Below are 15476 nucleotides of genomic sequence, written 5' to 3'. Positions count from 1 at the left end.
AACAAATATTGAAAGTTTTATCAAGGAGGAACGTAATATTTACATAATTAAGAAAAATTCAATCTCTGTCTTTCTGTCTCTTTATTTGTTGTTTGTATCAGTACTAGAATTCAAAGAAAAAGAGCTAGTTCTCTAAACTCAAAATATGATGAAAAGAGCATTGAGTAAGTTCTGGGGAATTGAGGACCGTAATAAGCTTTTTTTTTTTTACTGGTGCTATTATTATATCCATAAGGGAACTCCCAGAGAGGAAATTCTCTTCATCAAAGCACTTGCACAATCTAAAGTTGCTTTAACCTGTTCTCTACCCTAAAGTTCTAGAGAGTTGCCAGGTGGCACAGAAAAATTCAGTGACATGCTTAGGGTCACATAGCCACTATGTCACAGGGAGGATTTGAATCATTTACAAGTGGCATCTCAAAGACTGCTTTTGGGAGAGAGATACTATAATAGGAAATTTTATTTTATTTTATTTTTTTGGTGAGGCAGTTGGGGTTAACTGACTTGCCCAGAGTCACACAGCTAGTGACTGTTACGTGTCTGAGGCCAAATTTGAGCTCAGGTCCTCCTGACTCCAGGACCTGTGCTCTATCCACTTGCCCCATTATAGTAGGAATGCTTTCCACAAAAAGACAGAACTAAATGTCATTTAAGTTTCCTTTGAATAAGAAGAGTCTTCATTCAATGCATTATAATACCTTCAGGGATCCCATTCTCATCCTCACTCCCATTTTCATTCCCTCAGGGATACGCTATTTATGTGAATATAGCAACACTATTGGCGTATGGGGGACACTTGGAAGGAGGGGTAATGTGGAGATTTGTGGCTCTCTTCAAATCACTCTGATAGGTTTCCTCCTTTACTATCTAGCAATGGATCTGGCCCAGTGAGGTGGGAGGTATGGTGGGAAGAATTCCATGGCTTCCGTTCTTGTACTAATTTGCCAAACAGCAGTCTAACATGGGAACATAAATTCTCCACATAGCCAGATGCATGAATTAGATTGGACACAGGCCAGTGTTGTAATGGTAGCAACTGTGTTCCTGGCCTGGTATTGTCTATGGCACACACAGCTAGTAGCATTTTACTACCCACTCCAAAAGTTCTTAAGCTATTCTCAGAGCCACACAGGAAGCTTTTTGTGGGCCAAGTAAGACCAGCTGAACATAAATTCACTTTGAATTCAGAAGCAGAGAGGGAAGTAAATAGAGGCTTTTCTTTTACTCTGAGATACACAGGGCCCATTGTTGGCAGTTTTCAGCAAAGAGAGAAAAGACAGGGATTGGGGAGAAAGCATATACAAACATTTACAAATATATGTATATACACACATACATATATGTGTTTGTATATGTGCATGTGTATCTATGTATATACACATGCATATTTGTAAATATGTATATGTTTTATATATACATTCACACACATATATATAAATATAGTCATATACACATAGTGTATATATGGGGGGAGAAAGAGAGAGAGAGAAAGAGAAAGGGAGAGAGAGAGAGAGAGAGAGAGAGAGAGAGAGAGAGAGAGAGAGAGAGAGAGGTAATTTTACCATTGAGTTTATTTTCTACCAATTATCCAATATTTTAATTTACACAGTTAAACATTTTGAGATAATCTCCTTATAACCAAAGGTTGTAATAGATTTCTGTCTCTAAATGCTTTCGGTGAGAATGACAGTGACATGTACAGGTATCCCCAAAGTCTTAGTACAGATGTAACTTAAAACTGTAATACAGATTTTCAGATATTCTGATATGTCTATTTATATACATATATGCATGTACAAACATATGTCTGTGCATTGTACATGCGTGCATGTGTGGATATAGCATAATAGTTATAAGTATAACATGTGTATATGTGGGCATCCATAACACTATATATATGTATGTATATATCCTCTATGATTTCATTAGGATAGGGAGCTTCCCAAAAAGAAACTCCCTCTACAAAAACATATTTTCTCCTGCTCACACACATAAAGAATTGCCTAGGTACTAAGAAGGAATGTGACTGGTCCAAAGTCATTCAGCCAGTATTTGTCAGAGGAAGGACTTCAATCCCAGTTTTCTTGACTCTAGGGCAGATTCTTTATCCACTATGGCCTGCTGATTCTCTTCCATAATCCCTAAATAAATCAATTACTTCCCCTTCTAAGTGGGAAATATTAAAAACCACATCAATAGTGGAAAGGAGAAGAGATTTTTTTTTTCATTTATAAACTGTTACTAGCTAGCTCAATGGATAAAGCACTGGGCCTGGAGACAGGAAGACCAGAGTTCAAATCGGCCTCAGACACTCATTAGCTGTGTGACCCTGGGCAAGTCACTTAACCTCTGTTTTCCTTAATTCACTGGAAAAGGAAATGGTAAACCACTCCAGTCAGTCTCTTTGCCCAGAAAACCCCATGAACAGTATGGTCCATGAGGTCACCAAGATTCAGACTCTACTGAATCAGCTGAACAACAATAAGGAGTTCCAAATAGACAGTGGAAATGTCATAGGTCACCCAAATGTGCTCCACTGATTGTCCTATTCTTTCATCTGTTGATTGTATTTTATTAGAAATCTCTCTAGAGTAATAAAACCCTGACACTGAAATGTTTAAAATCGGTATTGTTTTCTACTCATTCAACTTAATTAGTAATATCAAACTCAAATAGAAATGCTGGCCACTAAACCATACATAAGGATACCTATGGGCCACATACTAACTTAGAAAACCATGTGTTAATAATATCTATGTTTTATTTTACTTTTATTTATTATATTACATAGCTTGTGGGTGGTGTGTTTGACATCTCTGGACTATATCTCAAGTTCTATGAGTCAATGAATTTTAAAGCATCATTTATACTGGAATCAGTAGAAAAGTGTTTTACATATTAAATCACATAACTGAAGAATTTAAAATAGAGAAATACATTTCCTTTTGACAATGTGCTGTCATATTCTCCTGAATCATCTTTTTTTTTTAGTGTAACCTCCACTCATGCAGTCAAACTTTCAATCTTACATTCAAAAAGATAAAAAAAACCCTTGGAACAAATAACTCAGAAACTGACTTACATTACAAATGCATATTTTCATCCACTTAAATAAAATATCATCTATTCCAGGAAATGACATACTATGCTAAGTAATTCGATTTCAGGAAATAGCTAATTAAGTAATCATTCCGACCCATATTATTGATTAGTATAATTAAAAAAAGATTCTATTACATAAGTAGATATTGATTTGCATATATAATACGCATATGTTTTAAAATTCATTTTCTCTATTAATCCCTTTGTCCATTCACTCTGTGTGTGTGTGTGTGCATGTGTGCGCATGTGCACATGTGTTTAGGTGCATTATAAATACATGGGAGAACAAAAGTAAAATTAAAGCAACAACACTGTAGGTTTTCTCTGGCTCTCAATGATTCTTTTTTTTTTAAATCACATAGTGGCTTATCATCAATTTTTTTTTACCATAGTCTGAGGCTGAAATATAGCATTTTTTTCAATATTTTCCCAACCACTGCGCAATTTTATTTGGCTACTCAACTACTTAAAGGCAGAAAATATGCTGAAGGTGATGTCATGAAGTTAACTTCCTACCTGTGTGAATGTAGGTAAATCACCTAACTTCTCCAGGACTTAGGTTGCTCATCTGTAAAATAAAGGAAATAAAATAGTTTACCTAAAAGGCCCCTTGGAGTTCTGAATCTTTTTTCCTATAATCCTATGTATATATAAAAGAGCAGTGGGGAAAAGGATAAGAATATTAGGCCTACATTAGCAGAATCAGAGACAAGTGGATTTGGTCAAGCTTAATTCCTCTGTATGTCCCTGGGAATAGTCAGGAGCCAGATATATCTGTTGGGTTGGTTTTCTATGAAACTATCTTAGAGACCTATGGTAACTCAGAACAACCAATATTTGGTCTTATTTGACATTTAGGGCCTCCCATAATTTACAGATGAGGAACTGAGTTCTAGCTATATTATATGACCTGCCCAAGGTCATAGATATATGGAGTACCTAACAAAGCATGTATGCAACTTTCTCCATCTGGCTGTGCACAAGATCTGTACATTTCCATCTTTCTCTTATTATTAAGCCTGTCCTAAGACTCTTGACAGCTGTTGTTGCAAAGTCCCAAGGGAGGATTGACAGGGAAGGGGAATTATGCTATTTTTAAGTAACATTGTAATCACATATAATTGATGGCAAGTAGGTAGTACAATGGATAGAGCACTAGGCCAAGAATCAGGAAGACCTGAGTTTAAATCCAGTCTTAGACAGTAGCTATGTGACCCTGGGCAACTCACTTAACCCTGTTTGCCTCAGTTTCTTCATCTGTAAAATGATCTAGAGAAGGAAATGGCAAACCACTCTAGCATCTTTGCCAAGAAAACCTCAAATGTTTTCACAAAGATTGGACATAACTGAACAATAACAAATTGACGGTTTTGCATTTGAGAACTTTATTTAACAAGTAATTTGAGTAGAAAAGTGGATTCTAAATTCTGCAGGTCCAGAATATAACCATTTGGAACATGCTTAGTCCTAGGTTTTCAGTATAATTCCAGGATATTATAAGATTAATTGAAGAAAGTGAACATCTCAGTATTGGGGTGTTCCTTAAACCCATGAATTCTGATAAATATTCTAATAAAAATCCTTGCACAGATTTATAGGATGTTGCCTTAAGGGCATTACTAATTGAACAATTAGACAAAATGATTTAAAAATTAATATATATGTAGCCAAAATTCTAAGAATGTTTTACCTTCTGATGAGAGAATGCCAAACTATATAGAAAAACTAGGATATTGAATCCTGTTTATCTATACGTGGCCTGTAGCTATTATTTTATATTAATATTAGAGTTGCAATTTATTTCCCAAACTTAGAAAAGATGAGTTACTGTTTATTAAAATGAACTCTTAAGCTTACCAAAAGGATAACCAATCTTCACATAGAGTTTCCAGGAAGACACATTTTCCCCTGAATATCCCTGTGAATCCTCACAGGCAAGTGTCAATTCAAAGGAGAGATTCACACAGGTTTCTTGTCACCCAGTCCCATCTAACCAAGATTGTATTGCATCAGGAAATGGTTAATTTTCCAATAGAAAAGGCTTCTATTACTGAGTCTTCTTATCATCTTGTTGGCAAGGCTTCCTCCTCTTACAAAAACCAGGTGTTGACTGGAAAAATAGGATTTAAAGATTTATTCAGCCTTGTTTTGTATGTGTGTATGTGTGTGTATGTGTGTATATGTATACATGTGTGTATATATATACACACATATATAGATATAGATATAGATATAGATATAGATATAGATATAGATATAGATATAGATATAGATATAGATATAGATATAGATATAGATATAGATATGTATACGCATATAAAATGCCAATAGACATACCAGATAGCATTACCTTGTAACCCAATTCTGTACAGCACCTAACACAGAATCATGAGCCTTCAGGTGCTTAATAAATGTTTTTTTTTAAGGATATATGTACATACACACACATACATGTGTGTAGGTATACATACATAATATATACATATAATATATTATATATAATATATATATAAATACATATATTTATATATACACACTGTGATACCACCCCTAATTTATACTTTGTTTATCTTGTTTGTACATAATTGTTTACATATTATCTTCTTCATTAGATTTTTTGAGAGGAGGAACTCTTTTTTTTTAATTTGTTTTTGTTTTTCTTTGTATTCCTAAGGCTTAGCACAATGCCTTGAATGTGGTAGGTACTTACCAAATACTACATGATTGAATAACTGTAATTTTCTATAGTAGTGTATAGGCCAAAAGGAGAAAAAATGATTGAATCTAATGAATAAAATATATAAAGGAGACATCTAGAAGCCTCAGAGGTTTTAAACCTTTCTACCTTATGTGACATTTTAGAAAGCATCATTTGGGACTGCATATCTTGAAATAGTATTTACTGTTGTAGCAGGACAATGATTCTGGTGTGTGAATAACCCTTTATCCAACTGTTTAACATAAAAACATAAATCTCTACTGCTTAGCCAACTGTTTAATACAAAACCATAAACTCCTGGGCCATACCTTGTATTTGAGTATTTTAACAAATAATCCATGCTCAGCTGTCACCTAAAAGATTGTGTAGTTAATCTCTATCCAAAATTTTGGTGGGAGTCACAGATTTTTGATGTATACTTTCTAAAAGACTTACATTTCAGACTTAATGAAGCACATTCATGAAAAAGTTACAGAAAAAGTTTCTGTAATGAAAGGAACAAACATTTTACCTAGAAGAAGGCAAAATAATCAAAACTAATAAGGCTCTGGTTATCTTTAACTACTAAGATGAGTAGCAGTGTGAGATTCATTTCTCATTTATCTGTCTTAAATTCCACCATCCCTCCCAAAAGAATTCTGAAATAAACTTTAAGATAAAGAGGAAAGAACAAAAGGAAAAGAGTTAAAAAGAAATCAAAAGAGCAACACAAATTGAATGCTCTCTTCAAGCTAATGTTTTAGCCCCCTAAGATGATGAAAAAAAGAATCAATTATCCTGTTCTCAGTCAGACCTGCATTTCGCTTCTATAATAAGCAGATAGCACAGAGAGCGAGACCGAGCACCAGAGCCAGAGGGTGAGCGAGACACTTAGAGTCATATACCCAGTATAACATGGACCCAAACCACCCACATCAATCTATATGTAGAGAAAATTGGTTCCTAGGTTAGTAACCATTAGTCATAGACTATAGAGATCATTTGTGTTCCATTAGCCATTTTATCAATGTGAACAAAACCCTAGGGAGCAATCACTCTTATTTTTCTTTCTACAAGGAGAAAAAAACAAATGAACAACTGGCATATGCATATAGTAGTGTGGTTCTGTTAGTGTGTGTGTGTGTGTGTGTGTGTGTGTGTGTATGCCTGGCACTTAGTAAGTACTTAAGTGCTCTCTCTCTCTCTCTGTCTCTCTCTGTCTCTCTCTGTCTCTGTCTCTGTCTCTGTCTCTCTGTCTCTGTCTCTCTCTCTCTCTCTCTCTCTCTCTTTATGTAGTTAAAACTCTTCATCTTATACATTATGTATAGATAAGGAAATTGAGTTTTAGAAAGATGAACTTATTTACATGAGGTCAAGTAGGAAGTTAGTGATGAAGCTTTGACTCTAAGCTCCCAATTGAGCAGTTTATTGTCCACTGGGTTAAAGTGGATGGAGAGAGGAAGAAAACAATACCATCCCAACTCCCATTCTTTTTCCTTTGCCTGTAGATATAAACACTGCTCAAGAAGGCCACACATCAAAAGATAACTGGACATATAGTTTATTTTATTAATAATAAAGGGAAGGGGTAGGTGGAGATAAGTATTTATTAAGTATCTACTATATGCCAGGTAATATACTAATTGCTTTACAAATTTTATCAGATTTCACCATCAAAACAACCCTATGAGATAGGTGCTACTATTCTTCCTATTTTACAGTTGTAGAAACCAAAGCATATAGAGGAAAAATGATTTGCCTAGTGTTACAAGGCTAGAAAGTGTTTGAGAACACATTTGCATTCAGAACTTCCTGACTCCAGATCCACAGGTCTAGCCATTGGGCCACTTATTGTCTTTTTGCCTTAATATTAAATTTTGAAGTGTACTAATAGCACTCATTATTTGAGGTTTTATTTTTTAAGGATGTTTGATGTAGGTGGACAGCGGTCAGAGAGAAAGAAATGGATTCACTGCTTTGAAGGAGTTACTTGTATAATATTCTGTGCAGCACTAAGTGCCTATGATATGGTCCTGGTGGAAGATGAAGAAGTGGTGAGTCCAGATATAAAATATGACTTAATTTGATTATAAAATAAAGAATCCCGCTTCACAATAGTAAGGTGTACATAAGACCTATTTTTTTAATGCAGTGTTGCCCTTTAAAAGATACACATGCTTTCAACTTCTTGTTTATGATACCCATGTAAATGTGACCCTTTATAGAAAATGGAATATGTCTATTTACTATTCTCATCACCTCTATTCAACAGAACCGAATGCATGAAAGCCTTCACCTGTTCAACAGTATCTGTAATCACAAATACTTTGCTAGTACTTCCATTGTCCTGTTTCTCAACAAAAAAGATCTCTTTCAAGAAAAAGTAGCCAAGGTTCATCTTAGTATCTGTTTTCCAGAATACACTGGTAAGATTTGTTGTGCAAACCCTATAGCCATTCATTCAATATCCATACACCTAGGTCCTCTGAATATATTTGAATATGTATAAATCTTTGTATTTAACAGTGATCCTTAGGAGATGTTTTTCATGTGTATAAGCATAAAAAGAAAAGATGAATTTCAGACCAGCAGATGTTTCTATACTGTAAACAATGAAAAAAACTCATATTGAATGAACAGGAAAACCAGACCACTGAGGCACTGACACAGATTAAGTGGAAATATTGATTTCCACACTACTAAATATACATTGTTAAAACACTATACAGTGTCAAAAAAGCTAATGAGTGTCCTGTGTTAGAACTATCTTTCCCTAAAGGAACCTTTAAATGTCACAGACATTTTTGAGACTGTCTAGGAAGAAAGCACATGTAATTAAGTCATCAGGATTGTCATTACACACTGCTTTCTAGTTTGAAGAATGACATAGATGATATTTTCTACCAAGTTACAGAAGATGAAAAAAAATTCATCCTCATAAGAAAATCCAAGTAATCTTATCCTATTCCGTACCAAGTTTCTACTAAATAAAATTCTGCTTTTAAAGACAAACAAATTAGGTTTCTTGAAGTGCAGCCCTTTTACTGAATCCAAACTTCACAGTTGAAGTACTGCACTTGAGGACCTAGAGGGCCATGTGTGGATGCGAGGCCACAGTCTTCCCCCACCCTAACGGTTAGAATAATCTTTTAAAACACTCTTTTCACTGTCACTCACCTGCTCAAAAATCTAAAGTGGCTCCCTATTGCTAATCACATTAAGTTCTAAGACTTTCTACAATCTGTTCCCATCTTAACCATCTAAATTTATCTCTTATTACATTCCAAAATGAAGATTCCATTCTACCCATGCAATCTTCTCACTCCACTCTATGAGTATTCTGTCCCTTTCATCATGTTGTTTCATTTGCTGCTAATGCCTAACCAAAACATATCCACATTCTACCCATCCTTTAAAATCCATTTTGATTTTTACCTCCTTCTCCAAGCCTCTTATGTTACTTTAGCCTCACCAGAATTCCTCTTCCTCTGAATTCCTACAGCCTGTATCCTCCAGACAACATTATGTAGCACTTGATGACATACTGCCATGAAGCATTCATTATTTTTTTTTCAAGTGCATTAGTTTTGACTTTCAGCCACATAGAAGTTGATTAATTGATGACAGCCTCCCAGAGTTAGGCTTAGTTAAGTCCTGGCCATTAAATATGGAGCATACCTGGTATATTGTAATCACTATATGTGCCGACAGCAAGATTTAATTTTTAAAAAAGGATTTAATTAAAGGAAAGGATGTTTGATGGTGTTATTTATAATTTTGACTGTGAAATAACTATTAGCTCCTTCTTTGAAGCCCTTGGTATTTGAAGTTTTAATATCCAATGTGTTGATTGTTCCTGTCTCTTTCAATCTAGGACCAAACACATTTGAAGATGCAGGGAACTATATCAAGAACCAGTTCCTAGACCTGAATTTAAAAAAGGAAGATAAGGAGATTTATTCCCACATGACCTGTGCTACTGACACCCAAAATGTCAAGTTTGTTTTTGATGCAGTGACAGATATAATCATCAAGGAAAACTTGAAAGATTGTGGGCTGTTTTAATTGCTCCTTCTAAATGTGCCTTGCATATGTGTTATTTTCATGGGATAAAGGAAGATATGCTGGGTGTTCTGCTGTATTTTGGACAAGTTTTAGCTGACTTAGAATTAGAGTTAGAATAATATTGCAAGGGGTTGGTTCCCAAATGTTGAAACATATGACTACTTGCTCAAACATTACCTATACTGTTTTTGGCATCATAAATAACTGAATGTACCATGGTGTCTAATGTGAATGTAGGGAAGTGTGCACCTTCATATAATGCTTTTGATTTTGACTTCTTAGATTTTAGCTTGTGAAATATCTTTGAACTTGAAAATAGGGCACACTGATGACATTTAAAAATAGCCTTCTGTGTTGTGGCCTAGATTCTTTAAGCAGATAAATTATGGGAAATGCAGGGCACTGGGACATTTTTCAAAGGTCAGATATTTTTTAAATGTCGATTTTGATTAGGAATTGAATTGACAGATTTCATTCACAAATTAATGGGAGTTATTTTGGACTAGTTTGGTCAATTTCACATGGCACAAAGGTTTGGCATAAATATTGCCTATCACTTTAATTTTTTAAAATTTTACATACAAAGGATTATATATAACATTAACCCAATACTTCATTTTGATTTTTTAAATTATTTGAATACATGATTTCATCAGTATGGGTAAGTCTGATGTGGATACAGGAAAAAAAAAACCTTCTAGGGCTTTCCATGCCAAAAAAAAAAAATCTTAATGATTAACATTCTGTTGATGAGACTCTATGCTTAGTAATACTTCTGAATACTAAAATCTTTCCTGTTTAATAGGACTTACCAGAGTTTAATGTACTGCTGAAGTAGTCTCTAAGAATCCAGAGCCCTCTACAGGCTATGATGAGGCATGGGAGTAGGAATTTAGTTGAGATGCTTTTTCCCTTGTATGCTATTAATTTGTATAATCTATTGGATTTTATATGTTGCAAAGAATGTACTCAGTTTCCATCCTTTTTGGTCAAGATGGATAGAGGAAATCACCTTTTACCCCTATCCAGGATTCTCCAAGTTACAATGGAGTTAGATTTTTCTAGCTGTCCACATAGTTAGTGTCCTTGGAATTGAAGGAATCCAGTGAATTTTTATCCAAGGTCAAGAGCCACACATAGAGAACCATGCGACAGGACAGTAGAAGGAACAATTTCACCCCGTATGAAGTTGCCCAAGAGAGACAGCGTGCTATAGTGGATAAAGAGCTAACCAGAAAGATCTCACTTAAATGCCCTCTCATTAAGATATACTGGTTGTGTGACCCTGGCAGATCAAATTAACTTCTCAGTGCTCTAAAATGTTGAGTTGTAATCAGTCAATAAACTGGCATTTATTAAGTGCCAACTATGTGCCAGACTGCCATAAGCCCTAGGAAAATAAATAAAATTTAAAAAAATAAAACAATAACAAAAAATAATTCCTTAGTTCAAGAAACTCTCAGTCTAAGGAAGAAAACATGCAAATAAATATGTAGAAATATATCTAGAGTAAAAGGGTGGTAGGAAACGATTAAGGAGGACTGGGAAAAGCTTTTAGCAAAAGTTGACACTTTAGCTAACACGATGGACTTCAGGGAAATTAGGCGGCAGAAAGGAGGAAAGAGAGTCTTCTAGACACAGGAGACAGCAAAGTGTTTGGAGTCAAGAGATGGATAATCTTTGGTGAAGAACATCAAGGAGACCAGTGTCGCTAGATCATGGAATTGTGGAGAAGATACCAATATATACCAGTGAAGGCAATTTCTTCTCTCAAGAGGTCCTGATAGCAATGAAATCACAGGCCCATCTCCTATCCCTGTGGGGCACTGGTTGTACCCCATAAAGTCGCAGGGATAATCATGCTATGTGAAGTCATGCTAATTTTTTAATCAAAGCAGTAGAAATGATTGTCGTATCCATCAATCACATCGAGTCACGCTTCCTTAACAACTATCAGTTAATTAAAGTATAAGGAAGGAGATCCTGAGGAAGTGAATAGTGAGCTTACTTGCAGGCGCTTATGCAGCAGTCTATTTTAAATATTATGTGCTTCTGTCTCAGAAAACGTGTAAGTTTAAAAAGCTCATTCAGTACCTTGTAGACTGACTTATTCTACTTTTTTCAGAGGAAATAGCATGCATTTCCTTTTCTTTGGCTTTTAGCATTTGTGTGCCATTTAGTGAAATAATACTTTTTGCAATTCAAATAAACTTCTCAAGGGGACTGATTATATATAAATTTTCCTATATAGAGCCTCATGAAATAGTAACCAACAATGCTACACAACAACTATTGTTTAAAATGAGATAATCATATTTCTTCCATTTGGATAAATAGAGATAGGCATAACTCACTAATGGATTTTTCCAGTAACTATTCATTTCATTAACTTATTTGTTTGTTGATTTTACAACTTCATTGTATTGTATATATTACATTTGTGGGGGAAATTAGTGTACTTTTCATTAATTTCATCACTTTGCTTTGACTAGTATGTCTGTGGCTTTGTTTTGTAAAATCATATAATACTTTGCCCAGAGAGCAAGCACATGGAGAATAATACCTATTTAAAAAAGAACACATTTAGCATTTTATCTTAAAAGTGGAAATGATTCAGTAGTGGGAGTACAATTATGAGAGACAGTAACGGGAGACAATGTTGTGGAAGTATTCTTGGTCAGGTAAAAGTAAGATGAGATAGCCATTGGAGTCTAATCTGACTTAAAAGAATATAGATTTTAAAATAATACAAAAGTAACTTAGTTTACCCATTAAGGAAACTTATCTGGCAGTAAACATTTAGCCACATAAGGGCAGTTCAACATCTTGCCACTAATAAAAGTGACTTAACTGGGAGTGGATTTCTACCATCAGGAGAATTTTCCAGGAAAATCTTGACTGATTCCCAGGAAACTAAATTTCCATTCTGTTATCCTCAGACTACAGAGTAGTGAAAAGTTGAAATTTGCAAATACTTGCCCAAGTGACATAATGGTTACTGGATGACTGAGACAAATAAATTGAATTATTGGAGTTATAACCATTGAAGGTATTTAAGGACCAGTTCAGTGACTACATCCCAATATTTTTTAGGTGCAGTCCTAACTGAAAGAACAAATTGGCTCAGTGTCAATAAACACTAGAAAAATATTCCAGTTCTAGTAATATATCATTAGCCACTTTATTTCACCACTAATCTTGGTTCAAATCAAGTTCAGAACAAGATCAATGACTTATTTAAAAGAAAAGATTGTTGAATGAAAAAAGGGAAATGTTATACCATTTATATTGTTTTTCCTTTGAGAAGCTGATGGCTTAATGTTTTAACTTCTTTGTATTGTAACTGAAACAATATTAATAACTGATCTATTAAAAGATGAATTGTTTTCTGTGGCTGACTTCACAAAGATAAATACATTTTTCTCAAACCTTTGGCCTTGATTTAAACAGAAATTAAAAGGAATAGTCTCTGGATTCTACTTAGTTGTTCTTGCCTATTAAGTCCTTCTCCAAAATGTTACTCAGACACATTTATTTTCATATGTGTATAAAGAAGAAATACACAGTAGGGAATGGAATCACGTATCACAACATAACAATCCATTCTACAGGTGTGTTCTTTTGGAATTGTATGCATTAAACATTTCAAAAATGGAATTTTTACCATGCCATACTCCAGAAGAGAAAGCAAATCTTCTTTAGGACTATGATTTTCAAAGTTTGGCATTCTAGTTCAAGTATAGGCATTTATTTTTCATGTTTCTAAAGTCTTAAGCTTATTTAGGGGAGTGGAGGGTAAGATGGTGACTCTACAAAGAGAAGGTGCAAGGATACCAATAATGCAAAAATCAAGTATAAAGTCTCCTGCCTGCATTTGAAACTCTTCACAACCTATCCCTTCCTACTGTTCCAACATTCTTATACTTACAGTATTCCAGTACTTTCCATACTGTCCTATTTCTCAAACATAACGTTAACTCATTTCAGTACCTTTGCACTGTGTGTTTCCCATGCCTGGGATGTACTCCCTTCTTACCTTCTCCTCTTGGAATTCTTGTTTTTTGTATTTTTTTCCCCAAAACTCATCTCAATTACTACTTTCTTTATGATCCTTGATCCTAGTTAACCCTCCTCTTCCCCTCACCCCACACAGTGGACAATTTCCCATAACCAACTTGTATTCATTTTGCATATATCATATGTACACATATAGAAAAGGTAATATGGTGCCCCTAAAGGTGCCAATATGTATTTGTAGAGGGGATTTGCTGTACTAGTGAAATAACATCTTGAGTCCCTATTCTTATCCATAAATGTTTCTGACATGAGAATGTAAGTTGGTTGAAGACAGCAACTGTTTCACTTTTGTTTTTGTGCACATACCATTTAGCACAATACTAACTGGCACATAGTTATTAATAAATGTGTTTTGCTTGATTGCTAAATACAGACTATATATTAAGATATTCTATAGAGATACAAAAACAAAAGCAAATTCCCATTATATCAGTGGAGACATATACAGAGATAGATATGTAGCTAGCTTGCTAGATATGTAGATATAAAATATATAGATGTGTGGATGTGTATAGCTATATATACACATATAATTTATACATATATAGATACATATGTGTGTATCTATCTATCTATCTATATATACAATTAATAGGTATATAGATATCAGTACATATATTGATATATAGATGTAGATTTATATATAGATATCTATCAATATAGATATTTCTATATAGATATTATCAATATTGATAAATCTAAATAGATATATGTATATGGACAGCTATATATCTGTATCGATTATATGTGTGCATGTAAATGGATGGCTACATACATACAGACACACACACACATACACACATACATACACACACACACACACACACACACACACACAATGACTGGAGAAAGGAAGGCCCTAGCATCCAGGGCATCAGGAAGCAGCTCGTGTAGAAGCTAGCCCTTGAGGGGAGCTTTGAACAACAGCAGGAAATCTAAGAGGTGGAAGAAAAAAGGGAAATGATTTCAAGTATTGAGAGCTTCCAGGACAAAGGCATGAGGTAAAAACTGGAGTTCTGTGTGTGTGGAATAGGTTTTTTTTTTCAACAGGCCAGTTCAACTAGACAGTCATATGTGTTGATGGGGAATACTGTGTAATAAAGTTCAAAAGTTTGGTAGAAGGATTTAGGATTGACAGATTCCCTGGGATTGTCAGTATGCTTTCTAGATAATGTTTTTATTGAATTTTAATAGTAAATGAATCATCAAGTAATATGTTCCCATTTTCATAGTGTTGGAAAAGGTCCTAAATATCTCAGGACTGGCTTAGAACAAAAATTTTTAATCACTTTCTACTACTCCCCATCCCCAACTCACCACTAGTGAGCAGATCTCATTTTCAAACTCCAACTGAAAACTTAGCTAGAGTTAAAGAATATGCATGAGTTCTAGAAGAAGAAAGAAAAAAAATACCTTAACCTTCAGTAGTGCCACATGTTCTATGTTACTTCAAGATCTGAAGTAGAAAATTTGATTATGTCATAAGGGAATATAAGCTCATTAACCAAAAAAAAAAAACCAACAACCTCTAAGT

At 34.6% G+C, this 15476-nt stretch overlaps 1 protein-coding gene across 2 annotated transcripts in view; it reads left to right on the top strand.

Annotated features, from left to right (window-relative positions):
* Positions 1–13344, top strand: part of GNAT3 (G protein subunit alpha transducin 3) — a 64969-nt gene extending 51625 nt beyond the window's left edge. For both annotated transcript variants that reach the window (XM_020984485.2, XM_020984484.2), the window contains 3 exons: positions 7725–7854; positions 8073–8226; positions 9675–13344. In XM_020984485.2, the coding sequence (XP_020840144.1) occupies positions 7725–7854; positions 8073–8226; positions 9675–9865 (475 nt within the window). In that variant the 3' untranslated portion in view covers positions 9866–13344. The remainder of the gene's footprint in view (positions 1–7724; positions 7855–8072; positions 8227–9674) is intronic.
* Positions 13345–15476: the final 2132 nt, after the last annotated feature.

The sequence above is a fragment of the Phascolarctos cinereus genome, unplaced genomic scaffold (genome assembly GCF_003287225.1).
Source record: "Phascolarctos cinereus isolate Bilbo 61053 unplaced genomic scaffold, phaCin_HiC Scaffold_1;HRSCAF=81, whole genome shotgun sequence".
Classification (NCBI taxonomy): Eukaryota; Metazoa; Chordata; class Mammalia; order Diprotodontia; family Phascolarctidae; genus Phascolarctos; species Phascolarctos cinereus.
This window is presented reverse-complemented; position numbering and strand designations above follow the sequence as displayed.